This window comes from Berghia stephanieae, chromosome 5, assembly GCF_034508935.2.
Source record: "Berghia stephanieae isolate SIO BIC M18660-M18661 chromosome 5, UCSD_Bste_1.3, whole genome shotgun sequence".
NCBI lineage: Eukaryota > Metazoa > Mollusca > Gastropoda > Nudibranchia > Aeolidiidae > Berghia > Berghia stephanieae.
The window spans coordinates 67,728,636-67,745,893 of NC_088364.1; the positions used below are offsets into that span (position 1 = coordinate 67,728,636).

General features: G+C 34.1%; 1 protein-coding gene across 1 annotated transcript; it reads right to left on the minus strand.

Moving 5' to 3' along the window:
• Window positions 1-8,565: 8,565 nt before the first annotated feature.
• LOC144973475 (uncharacterized) lies at window positions 8,566-13,397 on the minus strand. Its single transcript, XM_078915954.1, has 4 exons — window positions 13,255-13,397; window positions 12,355-12,612; window positions 11,148-11,309; window positions 8,566-10,578 (listed from the first exon to the last, which is right to left on the minus strand). Exons 1-4 carry the CDS (start codon window positions 13,277-13,279, stop codon window positions 10,370-10,372), a joined length of 654 nt encoding a protein of 217 aa, XP_078772080.1. The 5' UTR covers window positions 13,280-13,397; the 3' UTR covers window positions 8,566-10,369.
• Between the last annotated feature and the right edge of the window lie 3,861 nt (window positions 13,398-17,258).

The following is a 17,258-nucleotide window of genomic DNA, read 5'->3' on the forward strand; positions in this document are numbered from 1 at the left end:
TGATAGCATAGCAGCTATACATATCTATGACAGTAATCATAATATTAATGATGCATTGCGATTAGGTAAAATACTCATAACATCCGCCAGCCGTTTTTCACGTACCAACACACAAAACAAAGTGTAACTTTTAAATTTTTTATATTCTGATTGATACAATTAAGTGAGAACTACTCATAAAAACGGCTGGTTAAAGACAATAACAAAGAGGTGAGTGACGTCAAATTCATTCTATCTATAAATAGAACGAAGTTGAGGTCACTCAGTTTATAACCGGCTGACTGATGTTGTAAGCTTTTAAATTAAACGCATAGAATCAATAAACGTTCAAGGTTACACATTGGTCTGTGTGTCGTTAAGTTATTTCCGACTGGCGAATGCTGTGAGGTTTTTGCCCGAGCGCAAAGCATCAATAATCTAGTTGATAATATTTGGTGAGTACTACTCATAAAAAATGGCTGTCTTAGAACATTATAGATAGAACGAATTGACGTCATTCGGGTCTTTGTTATAGTATTTTGCCATCCATCCATGTTTATGAGTAATTAATTCTCACGAAACTGTATTAACCAGACCATAAACCTTTAAGGTTACACATAGTTCTGTGTGTTGGTCCATTATATTTCCGGATGGCAATGTTGTGAGCTTCTTACTATCTATATAGATAGAATGCGCTTGGCCAAGGAGTTCACAACATTTCCATCCGGAAGTATAACGGACCAACTCTGTGTAACCATGAACTTTTATAGTCTGGTTAATACAGTTTAGTGAGAACAACTCACAAACGCGGATGGCAAAAACAATAACAAAGGCCTGAGTGACGTCATCTGCATACTATCTATAGATAGTGGGTAGTTGTAGGTAAAAGAATGCTGGATAATAAGGATTAGAGCATATAGATAGTTCGAAGATGACGTCACTCAGGTCTTTATTATTGTTTTTTGCCATCCGCGTTTATGAGTAATGCTCACTGAATTGTATTAACCTGACTATAAACGTTCATGGGTACATACAGTTTTGTGTGTTGGTCCGTTATACTTCCGGATGGCAATGTTATGAGCTTCTCAGCCAAGCGCATACTATCTATAGATAGAATGAAGATGACGTCATTCAGGTCTTTGTTATTGTTTTTTGTCATCCGGGTTTATGAGTAATTCTCACTAAACTGTATTAACCAGACTATAAACGTTTAAAGTTACACATAGTTTTGTGTGTAGGTCCATTATACTTCCGGATGGCAATGTTGTGAGCGTGCATCTTAGCCAAGCGCACACTATCTATAAAACGATCGTCTCGACAGAACATTGCGAGTGTTCTTATTTATTTATTTTAAATATATATATATATATATATATATATATATATATATATATATATATATATATATATATATATATATATATATGTGTTGTGTGTGTGTGTATATATATATATATATATATATATATATATATATATATATATATGTGTGTGTGTGTGTGTGTGTGTGTGTGTGTGTGCTTATAATTCCCTATACTCCGTTTTTAAATATGTAGTACTTACAAGAACGTGTCCAAATAATGTAAAAGGTAAAAGTCCCAACTGAACTTTTTTTTTTTTTTGTTTGTTTGTTGCTTTAGGTCTCTTCCAACACAATTGAGGTTATATGAGAGACCGCTGAAACAAAAAAACAAGCAATCCAACAAAAATAGTACAAATGTAAATCAAAATCATAACCTAAAGATATCATAAGCTAAATTATAAATAACCAAGAACAAACAGGCAGAAGATTTACAGAGAAAAAAAATATCCCCTGTCAAAAATACAATCACAAACCAAAGAAACAGGATAGGCTAGTAAAGAGAAGAAGAAACGACATCACTATCGGATCGTACACCCATGCGAACATCATAGGTATATGATTCAAGGATGATGCTCCCATCCAACCACCCGCTCCAACTGAACTGAAAGACACTGTAATCAATGATGACGATAACTATAATAAATTACGATAATATTATTACAATTCCACTGATCTTTGACCACACAATGAACACACTCCACAACCTTTAAACGAGGTTAAAAAATCACAGATAGTCCAAGTCTTGTCTTGTTATGTTTATTTCCCAAAGAATTCAAAATTCTTAACACACATAATCACGCAAATTGCACTTTTGAGAGGAGCATCTCTATTCTAAAAAAGTCCCAGGTTTGAGAGTTTTTTTTACAAGATATTTGAAGGACGATTTTTCTGCCCACAATTTTTAAAAATTGTTTATTGTCTGAGTACGTCAGTATTTTAAATAACTCTTGTTCTAAAATCTAAAATTCTTTTCCAAACCACGAGGCTAGCCGGGCTACTTGATAGCACCTGCTGGTTAAAACTAGGACAAGCTGATAGCAAGGAAGGGGTAGGAGGGGTGAATAGTGGGGAAGGAACCGGCGGGGGGGGGGGGGGGGGGGCTGTGAAGTGTGTTCTCTATATTGACAGAGAATCAGGGACTTCGTGATATCCATTATCAGTAAGTAGTAACTCCAACACACGATAGGTACCAAGGACATGACTCGAACTCTACTCGTTGGAAGTGGTCGAGAATACGCATCGTCATCGTTATCATTTTATAAAGCTCATCACTATCTTTAACATCCTCCACCTTCCTTCTTTAATCTATCATCATTATCATCATGAGGTCTCGATAGCTCAGTTGGTAGAGCACTCGCTTCACACGAAAGGGGGACCGAGATCGATCCCAAGTGCAGTCGAGATTTTTTTTTCTTCTGACCCCCTGTCCACCCAGCAGTGATTGAGATTTACAATTAAAGCGCACGAGGAAAGGTAAGATAAAGGGGGATTGGTTCAAAAAAGGATAACCCAGGCGTCAGCCGCAGTGCAGCGCCGCAAATTGAGCTAGGGCGAGATGACTTGCTCAAGGCCACATAGCGCAGCGGCGGGTAAACGAACTCTGTACCTTTTGGGTATGAAGCAAAGACCATACCGCTGAGCCACGCCGCCCCCTATGAAAACACCTGACATCAGTTTGGATATGAGATCCGCACAATATTTGATTATCATACGAAATCCATAGTTGTTCGTTTGTTTCTAAGAGTATTACGGCGCTTGCAACACCTTAAGGCCATATCAGTGCCAGTAAAAAGCAAGTTGTTTGTTTTGTTTTTAAGGGTTTTACGGCGCTTGCAACACATTTAGATTATATCAGCGCCAATAAAAAGGAAGAAAATGGGATAGTAAAAAGTTCTAGAATTACAAGTAAAGCACCCAAGAAAAAGTAAGACATAGGGGAACTGGGAACAAATAGGGATCAGATGTAGATTCCAAGAGCATACCACCAATGTACTTAGTTTGAGATCACCTATAAGTCTCATCCGGACACAAGCACAAAAGCCAACAAAGAGGAATAAACTCAAATGCTTACATTATACATTGAATATTACAAATATAATAACACATAACAGAGAGGTGATTTACAAGGAAAAAATATCATCTCCCAAAACAATATGCATTTGACTGTTTCCCTCCCAGCTAGGATTCCGGCCAGGGCCAGAACAAAACCAAGTAACCTCATTCCAAGACAAAGACAGAAAGCATGTTGGAAAAAAGTTATAAGGGGATAGAAGACACAGTATGTACCCCCCCCCCCCTGCCCACTATGGGAGGTAAAAGGGAAGAAAAAATGGATTAGTAACAAGTTCTAGAATTACAATTAAAGCACCTAAGAAAAGGTAAGACAAAAGGGATTTGGTTCAAAAAGGAAACATATGGATTCCAAGAGTACACTATCAAACGTACTTAGTTTGAGATCAACATATCAGTCTCATCCAGACAAAAGCACAGGTCCCCACTAAGAGGAAACACTGAAATGTTTACAAATCATATACAATATGTAAATAAAACATATTATAGTGCATAACAGAGAGATGATTTACACGACAAAATCTATTCATTTGACTGTTTCCCTCGCGGTTTGGATACCCGGTCAGGACCAGGACAAAACCAAGTAATTTCATCCCAAGACAAAGATAAAAAGCATGTTGGAAAGAAGATAAAGAGGGTTAGAAGACACGGTATGTGCCTCCATGCCCACTATGGGAGGTCAGGATCCCCACCCAGTAATCCAGAGTTGAAGGGAATGATGATTTAGAAGCAAGTATTATTATTGTTATTATTATTATTATTATTATTATTATTATTATTATTATTATTATTATTATTATTATTATTATTATGTGACTGTTTCTCTTATAAGGGATAAAACCACAATATGGAGAAAGTCAATGTTGTAAATCGGATTACTTCCCTTGAATTTTTATTTTATTTATTTAGGAGTCTTAAAATTATGTGTCGCTTCACGGCTCAAAAAATAAAAAATGCTCGACAAAGACACGTGAAGATGTTTGTTTGTTTTTAAGGGTTTTACGGCGCTTGCAACACATTTAGGTTATATCAGCGCCAGTAAAAAGGAAGAAAATGGGATAGTAAAGAGTTATAGAATTACAATTAAAGCACCCAAGAAAAAGTAAGACATAGGGGAACTGGGAACAAATAGGGATCAGATGTAGATTCCAAGAGCACACCACCAATGTACTTAGTTTGAGATCACCTAAAAGTCTCATCCGACACAAGCACAGGACCCAACTAAGAGGAATACACTCAAATGTTTAACAATTATATAATATAATATGTAAACTAAACATAATACAATGTATAACAGAGATGATTTACAAGGAAAACAATATCATCTCCCAAACCTATAACTATACATTCGACTGTTTCCCTCCCAGCCAGGAGCTCCGGCAAGGATCAGGACAAAACTAAGTAATCTCATTCCAAGACAATGAGGGGAAACAATTGGGAAATGGGTATGGGGGGATAGAAGACAGAGCATGTACCTCCCTGCCCACTATGGGAGGTCAGGATCCCCACCCAGACACGTGAAGAGGATTCCCGCAAAAAAAAAAAATAAATAAACACACAGGCATTGTTATCGAGAAATTCTATATCTCTCAAAGGTCAAGGACAATGTTTATCTAGTAATTTATTTTGCAACAGAATCTTGAAATAGAATCTTGAAATAGAAAAATATACACGAAAAAATAATTAAGCATAGTGTTGTAAAGATATTGTTTAACGATTTTAAGGGTTTTACTGCGCTTGTAGCACATCTAGGTCATTTCAGCCCCAGTAAAAAGTAAGAAAATAGGATAGTGAAAAGATTCTGGAATTACAAGTAAAGGTACCCAAGAAAATGAAAGCCAAAGAGGACTGGGAAGCTGATGTATATTCCAAGAGTATATCATCAATGTAACTTGTTTGTTCACTTGTTTTAAAGGATTTTACGGCACTTGCGACACATTTATGTCATTTCGGCGCCAGCAAAAAGGAAAAAAAATGGGATAGTTAATAAAGCTATAGATTTACAATTGAGAAAGAGTAAGACGATGGAGAAGGTAAAAATAGGGAACATACGTAGATTTCAAGAGCACACTATCAGTGTAATCAGTTTGAGATCACCTAAAAGTTTTAACCAGACACAAAAGCAGGATCTGACATGAGGAATGCACTGAAATGTTTACAAACCATTATATTTATATATTCAAACAAAAATTGTAACCGTACATAACAGGGGGATGATTTACAAGGGGAAAAAATATCATCTCCCATAACTATAGTGATACATTTGACTGTTTCTCTACCAATCAAGAACTCCAGCCTGGGCTAGGGCAAAACCAATTAATCCCATTCCAAGACAAAATCGAAAAGCAACTCAGTAAACATCTATAGGGGGATAGAAGACACAGCAAGTGACTTTGATCTACCATGGGAGGTCAAAAGACCCCACCCAGTTTAAGGTTTTTTAAAGGGTTTTACGGCGCATGTAACACATTTAGGTCATATCAGCACCAGTAAAAAGGAAGGAAATGGGATAGTAAAAAGTTCTAGAATTATTAATAAAGCACCCAAAAAAGAGTAAGACAAAGAGGAATTGGTTCAAAAAGGGAACAGATGTAGATTCCAAGAGCATGCTATCATCAGTGTATGTACTTAGTTTGAGATCACCTAAATGTCTCGTCCCGACACAAGCACATGTCCCTGCTGAGGGAACACTCTCAAATGTTAATAAATGATATAACTATAAATGTAAAACAAATACAGTGCATGACAGAGAGATGGTTTACAATTACAAGACAAAAGAATGTCAGCTCCCAAGACTGTAACTATATATTTGACTGTTTCCCTCTAAACTAGGGTATCCTGCCAGCGACAGGACAATTATCTCATTCCAAGACAACGACATAAAGCATGTTGGAAGATATAGGGGGATAAAAGACACAGTAAGCGCCTCTCTGCCCACTATGGACGGTCAGGAACCCCACCCAGAAACCCCATCACAGTTATGTGACCTTAATTCAATTGTTAAAGAAGTAACAATCTAAACAAGAAATCAAATAAGAGTAAATTGAAAATCAGAGCAGTCATTGATAAAAAATGCATTGTAAAAACTGCTGTATCAAAATAATAATAATAATAATTTCAAAAAAATTAATTAATTAATTACATAATTAAACGATAATAATAATAATAATAATAATAATAATAATAATAATAATAATAATAATAATAATAATAATAATAATAATAATAATATAATATAATAATAATAATAATAATAATAATAATAATAATAATAATAATAATAATAATAATAATATAATATAATGATATAATAATAATATAATAATAATAATAATAATAATAATAATAATAATAATAATAATAATAATAATAATAATAATAATAATAATAATAATAATAATAATAATAATAATAATAATAATAATAATAATAATAATAATAATAATAATAATAATAATAATAATAATAATTGATAATAATTATTATAATAATAATAATGATAATAATAATAAAAATAAATAATAATAATAATAATAATAATAATAATAATAATAATAATAATAATAATAATAATAATAATAATAATAATAATAATAATAATATAATAATAATAATTATAATAATAGTAATAATTATAATAATAATATAGTTATTATTATTATTATTATTATTATTATTATTATTATTATTATTATTATTATTATTATTATTATTATTATCATCATCATCATCATCATCATTATTATTATTTAAAGCACCAATACTATATCAGTGACCTTTTAATAAACAACAAAATGGCTATTATTCTAAATACAACATAGACATGGTTACATATTACTTTATGATAAAGTTAATGAAATGGGGATCAGCTTTTTGGGGGAAAAAATTATAACCAATCATTTGAACCATAAACATCAAGTTCAACCAGTTAACTTTCGGGGCTCTGGAGAAATTTGTATTTAAAAATTTGGCTAGAAAACTCGTCCTTCAAATATCGATCGATTTAAATGACCTTCATCTTGGCAAAAATTCTCAAAACTGGGACTAAGCTGTTATCCATCAAGTCCAAGGATTGAGAGTTGTTGCCAATATTAGGGTCATTTAAATCGATGGATATTTGAAGGACGAGTTTATGGCCAAAATGGAAAATATGAGTTTTTCTAGAGTACGGCAATTAATTGGTTAAGTTAACAGATTCAAAGTCTAATGATATGACAATCATCCTCTGACCTATAGGTCCATAACTCAAGTCCTACAGTGAATAGTACAAACTTGAGTCCTTGGAAAAGACTCATTACTCATTTTCTCCCACATAACTCGAATGCAAATGAGTATCTTTGTCAGTCAAAAAAAAATTAAATTGTTATAGCTTCTCACAGGCATCATATCTCGTCCTACAAGTTAAGTGTTGCTGCTGGCTTGAGATCACTTGGAAAGTGCTGTAAGCACATTTAGTGTATAATGCACTGAAGAAAAACTCAATTTAATTTTTTTCATTATCCCATTTCTATTCATTTCAAATTCAATTAAAAAAGAAAAAAAACCCCCAAAAACTTGAGCTTTTATAGAGAGCAATATCCACCAAACATGCTCAAAGCGTACAAAGGATCCCTGACCAAAAGCAACAGAAAACATGTGGAACAAGATACGAGGCCTGTTAGGCGACAGTACAATTTTTTTTTCCGACAGAGACAACGCTATTACAGGTAATCATTTTACACCTGAGCACGGTGAAAGAATGTGATTAGAGAGCCTTTTCCAAGGACTCAACTATGCACTCAACAAGGCTCGAACCAAGGACCTTCCGATCCGAAAGCGAATGTCATACCACGAGACCCAATAGCCGCACACTGTACTTCTTTTCATCCATTGCAACTTTCAGTAAATTACTTTGCTCCTCTTTGATGAGTTTGGGGGTCCCTTTAACTCAGATGGAAGAACACTCGCTTCACAATCAATGATCAAAGGGACAAAGATCGACCCCCTATCCACCCAGCAGTGATTGGGGAGCTGGGTCTGTTAGATCTGAGGAAAGTACTTTGCGATAAACTAGCATCCTATCAAAAGGGTAGCAAGCAATTGTTAGTGTCCATTTCTCGCAATAGAAACTGGGATAAATCCAGTTCTATGAGCTAATAGCTCTGAAGGACTACTTTTTTTTCTTTTTTTTATAATTTGATGAGTTTCGTTTTTAAATCAACACCAATGGTCAACTGGAATGGATGCTTCAATTCAATTATCAAAGACAGATAATGTGATTGTTTCGGGTTTCCCCTTTGTCAACAAAACACAACGTGGATGTCTATTCAGGTAGATATTTTTTGTCACAGCAAATTGTAACATGCAGCTTCAAAATGATATTATATCAGGATTAGTTAGATGAAGCAAATCTAATTCAAAATAAATAGCTATGTGGTCTAGTGATATGACACTCGTCTTCAGACTGGAAGATGCTGGGTTCGATTCACGTGCTGAGTGATAGATGGTCAAATGCTTGAAAAAGGCTCTTTACTCATATTGTCTCACCATCTCCAGATGTAAAATGAGTAATTGTACTTGTAAGCATTGTGCGTGTCGTAAAATTAATTGCAATATCGCCTACGTGGAGTCAGGCCTCATTCCTACATGGTGAGCGTAGCTGTTGGCTAGAGAGACCTTGTAAAATGCTTTTAACATGTTTAGTGGATATTGCTCTATATAAATGGAGAGGGAGGGAGGGGGGGGGGGGGGGGGGGGGGGGGGGGGGGAGGGAGGGGGGTGGAATGAAGTTTGTGGTATTTAGTGAATGCATTTCCAACCTATTCAGTCCCTTGAATGGTGGGCAATAGTAATTACAAAGATCTTACCACACGGGAATGGTATCTCAGTGTTGTCAATTGTTGTTTTTAAGAAGCTTGTGCTTTTGTGATTCTTATTCACACTGTATAGTCACCCGGAACAACTACAAAAATCTTCTATGTCATGGCACACGACTGAAGGGCTAGAGCTCAGGTGCTCGCTGGTTTTGGATAAGTAAGTGAGTGATTCTTATTCACTCATAGGAACCACCGATCCCTAGAATAACTAATGTTTGCATGTGTGATGTCCTGTTAATAGTGTTTACTGTGTTGAACAAACCAAAGGACAGAATCTGTGACCAATGTATTCTCCTAATTGAGCATAATTTGTTGAAATATACACAACAAAAAACTAGTTTTATAGTTAAAACGAAACTGACGTCCCTCAACTCTTTGTTATTATTTTTAGTCAGCCTTTCTTACGAGTAATTCTCACTAAATTCTATCAATCAAACTATAAACCTTCAAGGTTACAGATAGTTTTGTGTGTCGGTACTTTATATCCTGCTGACGGATTTTGTGAGCTTTTTGGATCAATGCAATGCATCAATATAATTTTCTGATTATTTTCACCTCAATTTCACTTTTTTTTTCACCCCGAATAAATACCGTTTTGTGACCACAAGATTTTGTTAACAAATGAGATTCAACATAAATTGTACCAATGAGTAGTACACAACAATTTCAATTCTCAAACTACACAAATCTATACCAATGTCACTGGTGTAAACATGATGACATTGATGACGATGATGATAATGATGATGGTGGTGGTGGTGGTGGTGGTGATGATGATTGGTGATTCTAGTGGCGATGATGATGATGATGACTATGGTAACGATGATGATGATGTGGTGGATTTGTTTTTTATCTTAACTACTTTTTTTCTTCAATAAAATGGAAAACATACAATATCATTCTATATCATTTTCACAAAAAACAACATATCAATATTTTAGGCACCGTAAAGATAATCACAACATCAGTGTTAACAACAATATTTAAAGTTAGATTCATTATGTTGAAATCTCACTCATTTGTAAAAACTACCTAATTTTCCCACCTCTGACAAATAAGTGACTTTTTTGTCATGATCCCAATTCCACTTCCATTCAAACATTCAAAATTTTTCAGCAACACATTCCTTAATCATATCCTTCAGGTCTTGATACCGTTTGGGAGGGGCATGGGCTTTAGAAGACTGGTACGTCTGTTGTAATTTTTCCAGCTTGGCAGCAGCTTTTCCCAGCTGTGACTGATACCGGCTGATAGCTCTTTGCTTTCGTCCATTGTCCCGCTGAAGATCGGTGTTAGACATTACATCCTCATCTGTGAAAAATTCAACACAAAAAAACAACTAAATTTTTATTTTCTCTAACGTCAATCTTTGTTTTTAAATAGTATATTCATGTTTTTTTTTTCATTTGTTTTTTTTTTTTTGTTGGCTGAGGAAGGGTTTTGAGCCCGAAAAGATACGTGCTTGGTATTTTTTTTTTTTTTTTACACTCTTATTTTCAATTTTGTTTATTTCTTTTTTCAGTTCACATCTTCTAGCAGCTTAGTATCACTTTAAAAAAACAAAATAATTTTATGTCTTGGTGGTTCTATGTCTTGACTTTTACCTTCAAGTACTGTAATGTTTAGCATAGTCAGTGGCTTGATGGGTGAAAAGGATTGTGAAAGATTTTGGTCCCCATGATTTGTTTTTGGATAAGGAGCTTTACACCCATTACCCCACTCAACTGAAGTGTGAAAGAGTACCAGTCTATAGGCAGTGATGGATATATAAATATATATATATATATATATATATATATATATATATATATATATATATTATATATATATATATATATATTATATATATATAAATGAAAAGCTTAAAAAAACATCTTTGCCTGCTATTGGTTCGTCTGAAAAGCCAGTGATATTTTTCAACTTCTTCATAAATCCAGACATCTTTCCACCCTTCCCAGAAGTCTTTGCACTAGATTCTTGTTCCTGTTGTTGTGATCCACTGGAAAAGTCTTGAGCTCTTTTTAGAAGGGATGTCATTCCACCTTAAAGAAAAGATATAGAGATGCTCTTAAGGATCTGAATAAGTGTGTATGAAAGGTGCCAGACAAAGCAAGAAAAAAAAAATACAAGAAAAATACATCTAAAAAAAAATCAGTCTACCTTGACTGGGGATCGAACCTCAGACCTCCTGATTACCGGTCAGATGTGATCTTTACTCATATCATCTCACTCTATCCAAGTATAAAATGAATGTGACAAGTAAAAGTGCTGTAACTGTCGGAAATAAATTGTAATAGGATCATACAGACGCCATGCCTTGTCTTAGATGCTGTGTTGCTGTTGGCTTGGATGCCTTGTAAAGCATTTAGAGCCCATTCAGCTTATAAAATCTTAAGTAGTGAAATGAGAAAGTATGAAATATAAATATAGTGCAATTTACAACATGTTTCAAATATAATCATGTAACATTTGTGATTAAGCATTTGAGAGCCCTCGCATTGCATCTTTGGGTGAGGCACTTTACATATCCTACTCCACTAGGGTGGAATAAGTACAATAGGCAGTAGTGAATATTGTAAGAAAACTAGTACATAAAAACACTAAAAAGCAAAAGCAACTTGTCCTGGATGAAATTGAAATTTGATTCCATTTGGCCAAAAAAATAAATAAATCTTGGTCATATAACTTTGAAAAATGTTGTAAGTGTAATAGAGTTACAAAGAGAATTTAAAAGTTTAACAAAATTCTTATTAGCTCTTGAAAGATACGATGATACGATACGAAATAAAGTATTGAAAAGCCCATTCAACATGGTAAATATGTGGAAATGCTCCATATATGTTCATAATTATTGGTTAATGCTATGATCTAAGGTTGACAGTTTGACTTTTATAATGCCAAAATTTAAAAACTTTGCATCCTTTGAAGCTGTTTTGCATGAACAAAAAATGCATTTTAGTAGTAAAAAATGATGCCTAAAACTTTTGGCATTTTTAGACCATTTAGCATCTTTCTAAAACTTGTTTGGCACTTTACGCATACATAATCTGACAACCCTGCTATGATCTAACAATATGTTTTATTTACCACTTTTTGATCCAGAATTCTGAGACTGTTGTATAGTGTTCCGAATTCCTGCAATGACTTGATCACTTGCTGTGTTCTTGATCATATCCTTGAGCTGTCCATATCGGTTGACGGAGAACGACTCTTTGGAGGCGGCATACGTGTCTTCCAGTCTTTTGAACAGCGCTTTCACTTCTTCATACTTTACGTTCAGGTTGTTTTCCTCTGCAACAAGCCGGCTGTGTTCAGCTTTGAGCTCTTCTCTTGAGTCAGATCCCCCTGATGTTCAAACACGTAATGAAAATGTGTAAATTTTGGTGAACAATTGAATGAATGTTAAGGACATTGAGATATTTTTTTTTCTGAATGGGTGCTGTACCAAAGCTATTTATTGTTATCAAATTATAGAACTTCAATCAAAATAAGTGCAAATATATAAAGAACAAAATGGACGTCACTCAACTTTTTGTTGTTATTTTTAGAAAGACATTTCGGTGAATCGTTCTCACAAATTTATCAGACTATAAAGGTTAAGTGTGTTGGTAAGTTATATCCGACTGGCGGTTGTTGTGAGTATTTTACTTAAATGCATGGCCTCAGTAAAATATTTAAAAAATGAAAAACTAGAAATGAGAGGTAAAATAATATGTACTTATGGACTGCTTTGACCTGTCCAAGTTCCAAATAGCTCTTAAGTTAAACAAATAAATGTTGTTGTCAAATGACATAAGCCGAATAACCACACCATCACCAGTTGATCACCATTAAAACACATGTCATCCTAAAGCTAAAGAATGTGTGTGTATGTGTGTGTGTGTGTGTGTGTGTATGTGTGTGTGTCACACAAATCAATAAATCAATCAACACGACATACAAATCATAATTCAGAAAAGTGAGTGATTATATATAATATACACTTACCCTTTTTATCTCCATCCTTTCCCATAATGAAATTCAATATTGTAACGCCGTTTTCAATTTCACCACTTGTCACAAAGTCATCGAGTCATTAGTCCATTGATGATGAAAGGCGTAAAGGTAGGTAACTATCTGGTTTGTCATTTACTTTTAAAAAATAAATGTAAAAAAGATAACCATGTCATTGAAATATCCAAAGGAAGAAATGATATGAATCAAAATACAGTGGAATCCTGATAAAGCCAACACCGCCGGACCAGAAAGATTGGTTGACTTTAAACAATGTTGACTTTATCCATTATCAATGGAACATTCTTAGATAAAGAACAGAATTTTTGGAACCAAATTAGTAACTGGTTGACTTTAAACAATGTTGACTTTATCCATTATCAATGGAACATTCTTAGATAAAGAACAGAATTTTTGGAACCAAATTAGTAACTGGTTGACTTTAAACAATGTTGACTTTATCCATTATCAATGGAACATTCTTAGATAAAGAACAGAATTTTTGGAACCAAATTAGTAACTTGTTGACTTTAAGCAAAGTTGACTTTATCCATTATTACTGGAACACACTTAGATAAAGAACAAAAAATTTGGAACCAAATTAGTAACTTGTTGACTTTTACCCTCTCCTACCGGCCATTTTCAGAATTTTCTCCAACACACCTAACACAAAAATATATTTTTCTTACTCAAACAGGAAAGCTACAATAACATTCTAAACATAATATTAGTAAGCAAATTGAGCGCTACAATCACTTTCAAAGTTTTATAGCGATAACAAAAAATTATTATTAAAATTTTGTGATGTAAAATTGAAATAAGAATGAGAAATTGTTGGATTTATCGTAACGAATGTGACGATTTTCCTTTGGTTGGTAAGAAGTTGCCTGTAAAGCATATATGAATTAAATGATTGTAGATAAATAAAGATAAAGGCATATACAGACAAAATGAAAAATATCATTAGATCTAGATTAATTTGCGTTTAGAATAAAACAATGTTCATATGTCTTACACATGTTGGACACGACACAACACCCCCCAGTGTTTGCAATTTGAATTTGATTAAATTAAAAACATTTCGACATCACCTAAGCCAGGTGTGGATGACTACAAACCTGACTAGACCACCCACGTACGATAGGATTTAAATTATAACCCGTGTAATGTTATAGGTATGTAATATTATAATACTGATTTTGATTCAATATGTAAATAAATGAATCAGAAAACATCTGCCGAGCCAGTGGCGGTTTGGGTCTAAAAACGCGAGTTGTCGCGACGGGGATGACACACTAACGTGTGAAATTATAGATGTATCAAGTACAAGATGCGAATTAATATCATCATCACCACCACCACCACCACCACCACCATCATCATCATCATCATCATCATCATCATCATCATCATCATCATCATCATCATCATCATCATCATCACCATCAACGTTAAAAGTTTACGTTAAAAGTCACAATTAGCTTGACTCAAAAAGGATTTCATGATCTTCAGTTTTGTACGCAATAAGACGCTCGTTGACTATCTAACTGGTGTTTAAATCTGTGAAATAAAAGAGCGTATTATCAAGGAGGCGTGAAAATGGTGTCAAGGGTCACAAAATGTAGATTTCTAATAGATAGCACTTGTGAGTTTTGATATATAGATAGTAAACTACCTACAAAAGACTAGTTATTATGGCCAGTCCTTTATTGCAACTACTAGATACCTAATTACAAAATTAATCATGCATTTGTGATGTGGTTATCCACACAATAAAGAAAGTGGCAATGTGCGTCATCCACTTCACGGCATACAATATTATTGGTCTGTGACGTCTTCATTGGTGCCTGCGCATCGTGTGTGAGTCAGATTGACTGATTATGATGATGTTGTTGTTGAGGAAGATGATGACGATGATGATGATGATGATGATGATGATGATGATGATGATGATGATGATGATGATGACGATGATGGTGGTGGTGGTGGTGGTATTGGTGGTGGTGGTGGAGATGATGATGACAATGATCTTAACCCAAAATCTCTCTAATTTTACTTGCACCACTATGAATAAAAATAATAATAATAATAATAATAATAATAATAATAATAATAATAATAATAATAATAATAATAATAATAATAATAATAATAATATTGTATAATGATGATGATGATGATGATGATGATGATGATGATGATGATGATGATGATGATGATGATGATGATGATACTACTACTACTACTACTACTACTACTAATACTACTTTACACATGAATACGCAGAGAAAATGTGATTAAAGAGACTATTCCAAGGACTCAACTATGCGCCGCTCAGAGTAGGTCTCAAACCCTGGACCTTCTTATCCGAAGGCGAGAGTCATACTACTAGACCACATAACAGTTATATATATATATATATATATATATATATATATATATATTATATATATATATATATATATACAATATGCATGTGTGAGTAGTATACATGAGTGTTTGTGTGTGTGTGTGTGTGTGTGTGAGTAATAAATTAAACTTTAAAAATGGTTGTAAGCATTGGCGTCAAACCGATAATATGATACCGTTTGAAAAAGATGGGTCACTTATTTAATATTCCACGCAAGATGTTTCAAAATCAGCGGATGTTGTGATCACGGCTTACAATGAAGGATTTCATATTTGTGATAATAAATAATAATGATAATAATGAAACTCTATAGATAACCGACATCTGTTGACACTATTTTGACACGAAAGGATTATAAACTTATGATTTAGGTACTTCTCTCGTGCATGGTGATAATAACAATAATCGACATTACAGTGGAATCCGCATATATATATATATATGAAAAAAATAAAAATGAATACGATCACTTATTTAGAGCATTTCCACGGATTAACCATGCACAATGCGCCTCACAATGCTTCATTTTTTTCCCAGGTGGACCATATGGAACCATTTTTCCATATCATACAGTACTAGTCACCTTGTCTGGCGTCCTTTTTGTACTATTACTCTAACAATATCGTCACTGCCTGTAGCCAGGTACTCATTCACTCCTAAGTAGAGTGGGGAAATGTGTGTGACGTAAATGCCTGCTTTTTGTCGCACTATTGTTCCGAAATAGAAATAAATAAAATGGTGGTGGTGGTGGTGGTGGTTGCGGCGTGTTGTGGTGGTGGTTGTGGTTGTAGTTGTAGTGGTTGTTGTTGTTGTACTTCTTTCTCTCTCTCTCAAAAAGCGTGTAGGTATAAGTCATTGATTTAGAATGATATGAGTACCTCTCTAAGTTGTTGCCATAACGCCCGACAATGCGAATAATGTTATAATGGAGGGTGCATTATTCATTATCATTATTATCTCTAATTCAAGAGACGTATGCGTGTGACACCCGCCACAGTAATTTGCTGCTCAACGGCTCTGTCGTACTCTGAAAACAAAACACCTATTTAAAATTTTGGCCAGAAAACTCGTCCTTCAAATATTTGTTGTTATGTTTTTAAAAATAATATGGCTTGTAGTGAAATATGATTGGTCTTAATTGGGCAAGAAAATGCCACGACGAGTTATCCCTTCATATATATATAGCTTTGCTTAACTTAACTGGCGAAGTCTGAGAGGAGGTAAGTATGTGTAGTAATTATATTCTCGTGTCTACACTGGAGGATTTTCTCCTCTATAATTTTAGATGGCAACATCGGTATACAGTAATTTGAGGGACAATACGTGCATGGACGTACAAACACGCACCTACACATAAGCGCGCGCACAGACATACACCGGCTTAGCTTAGACAAACGTAAGTATGAACATAAAAAATCAGATTCGGTAGATAAGAAGAAATAAATAATTATATTATACGATAAATGGATACATAGAGATAAATATTATGGTGGATGGATATTATATGTAATATGATATGTCTGGTTTGTTGGTAAGATGGATGAAATAGCGGATGGATGGATAGATGGATGGATGGTTAGATAGATGA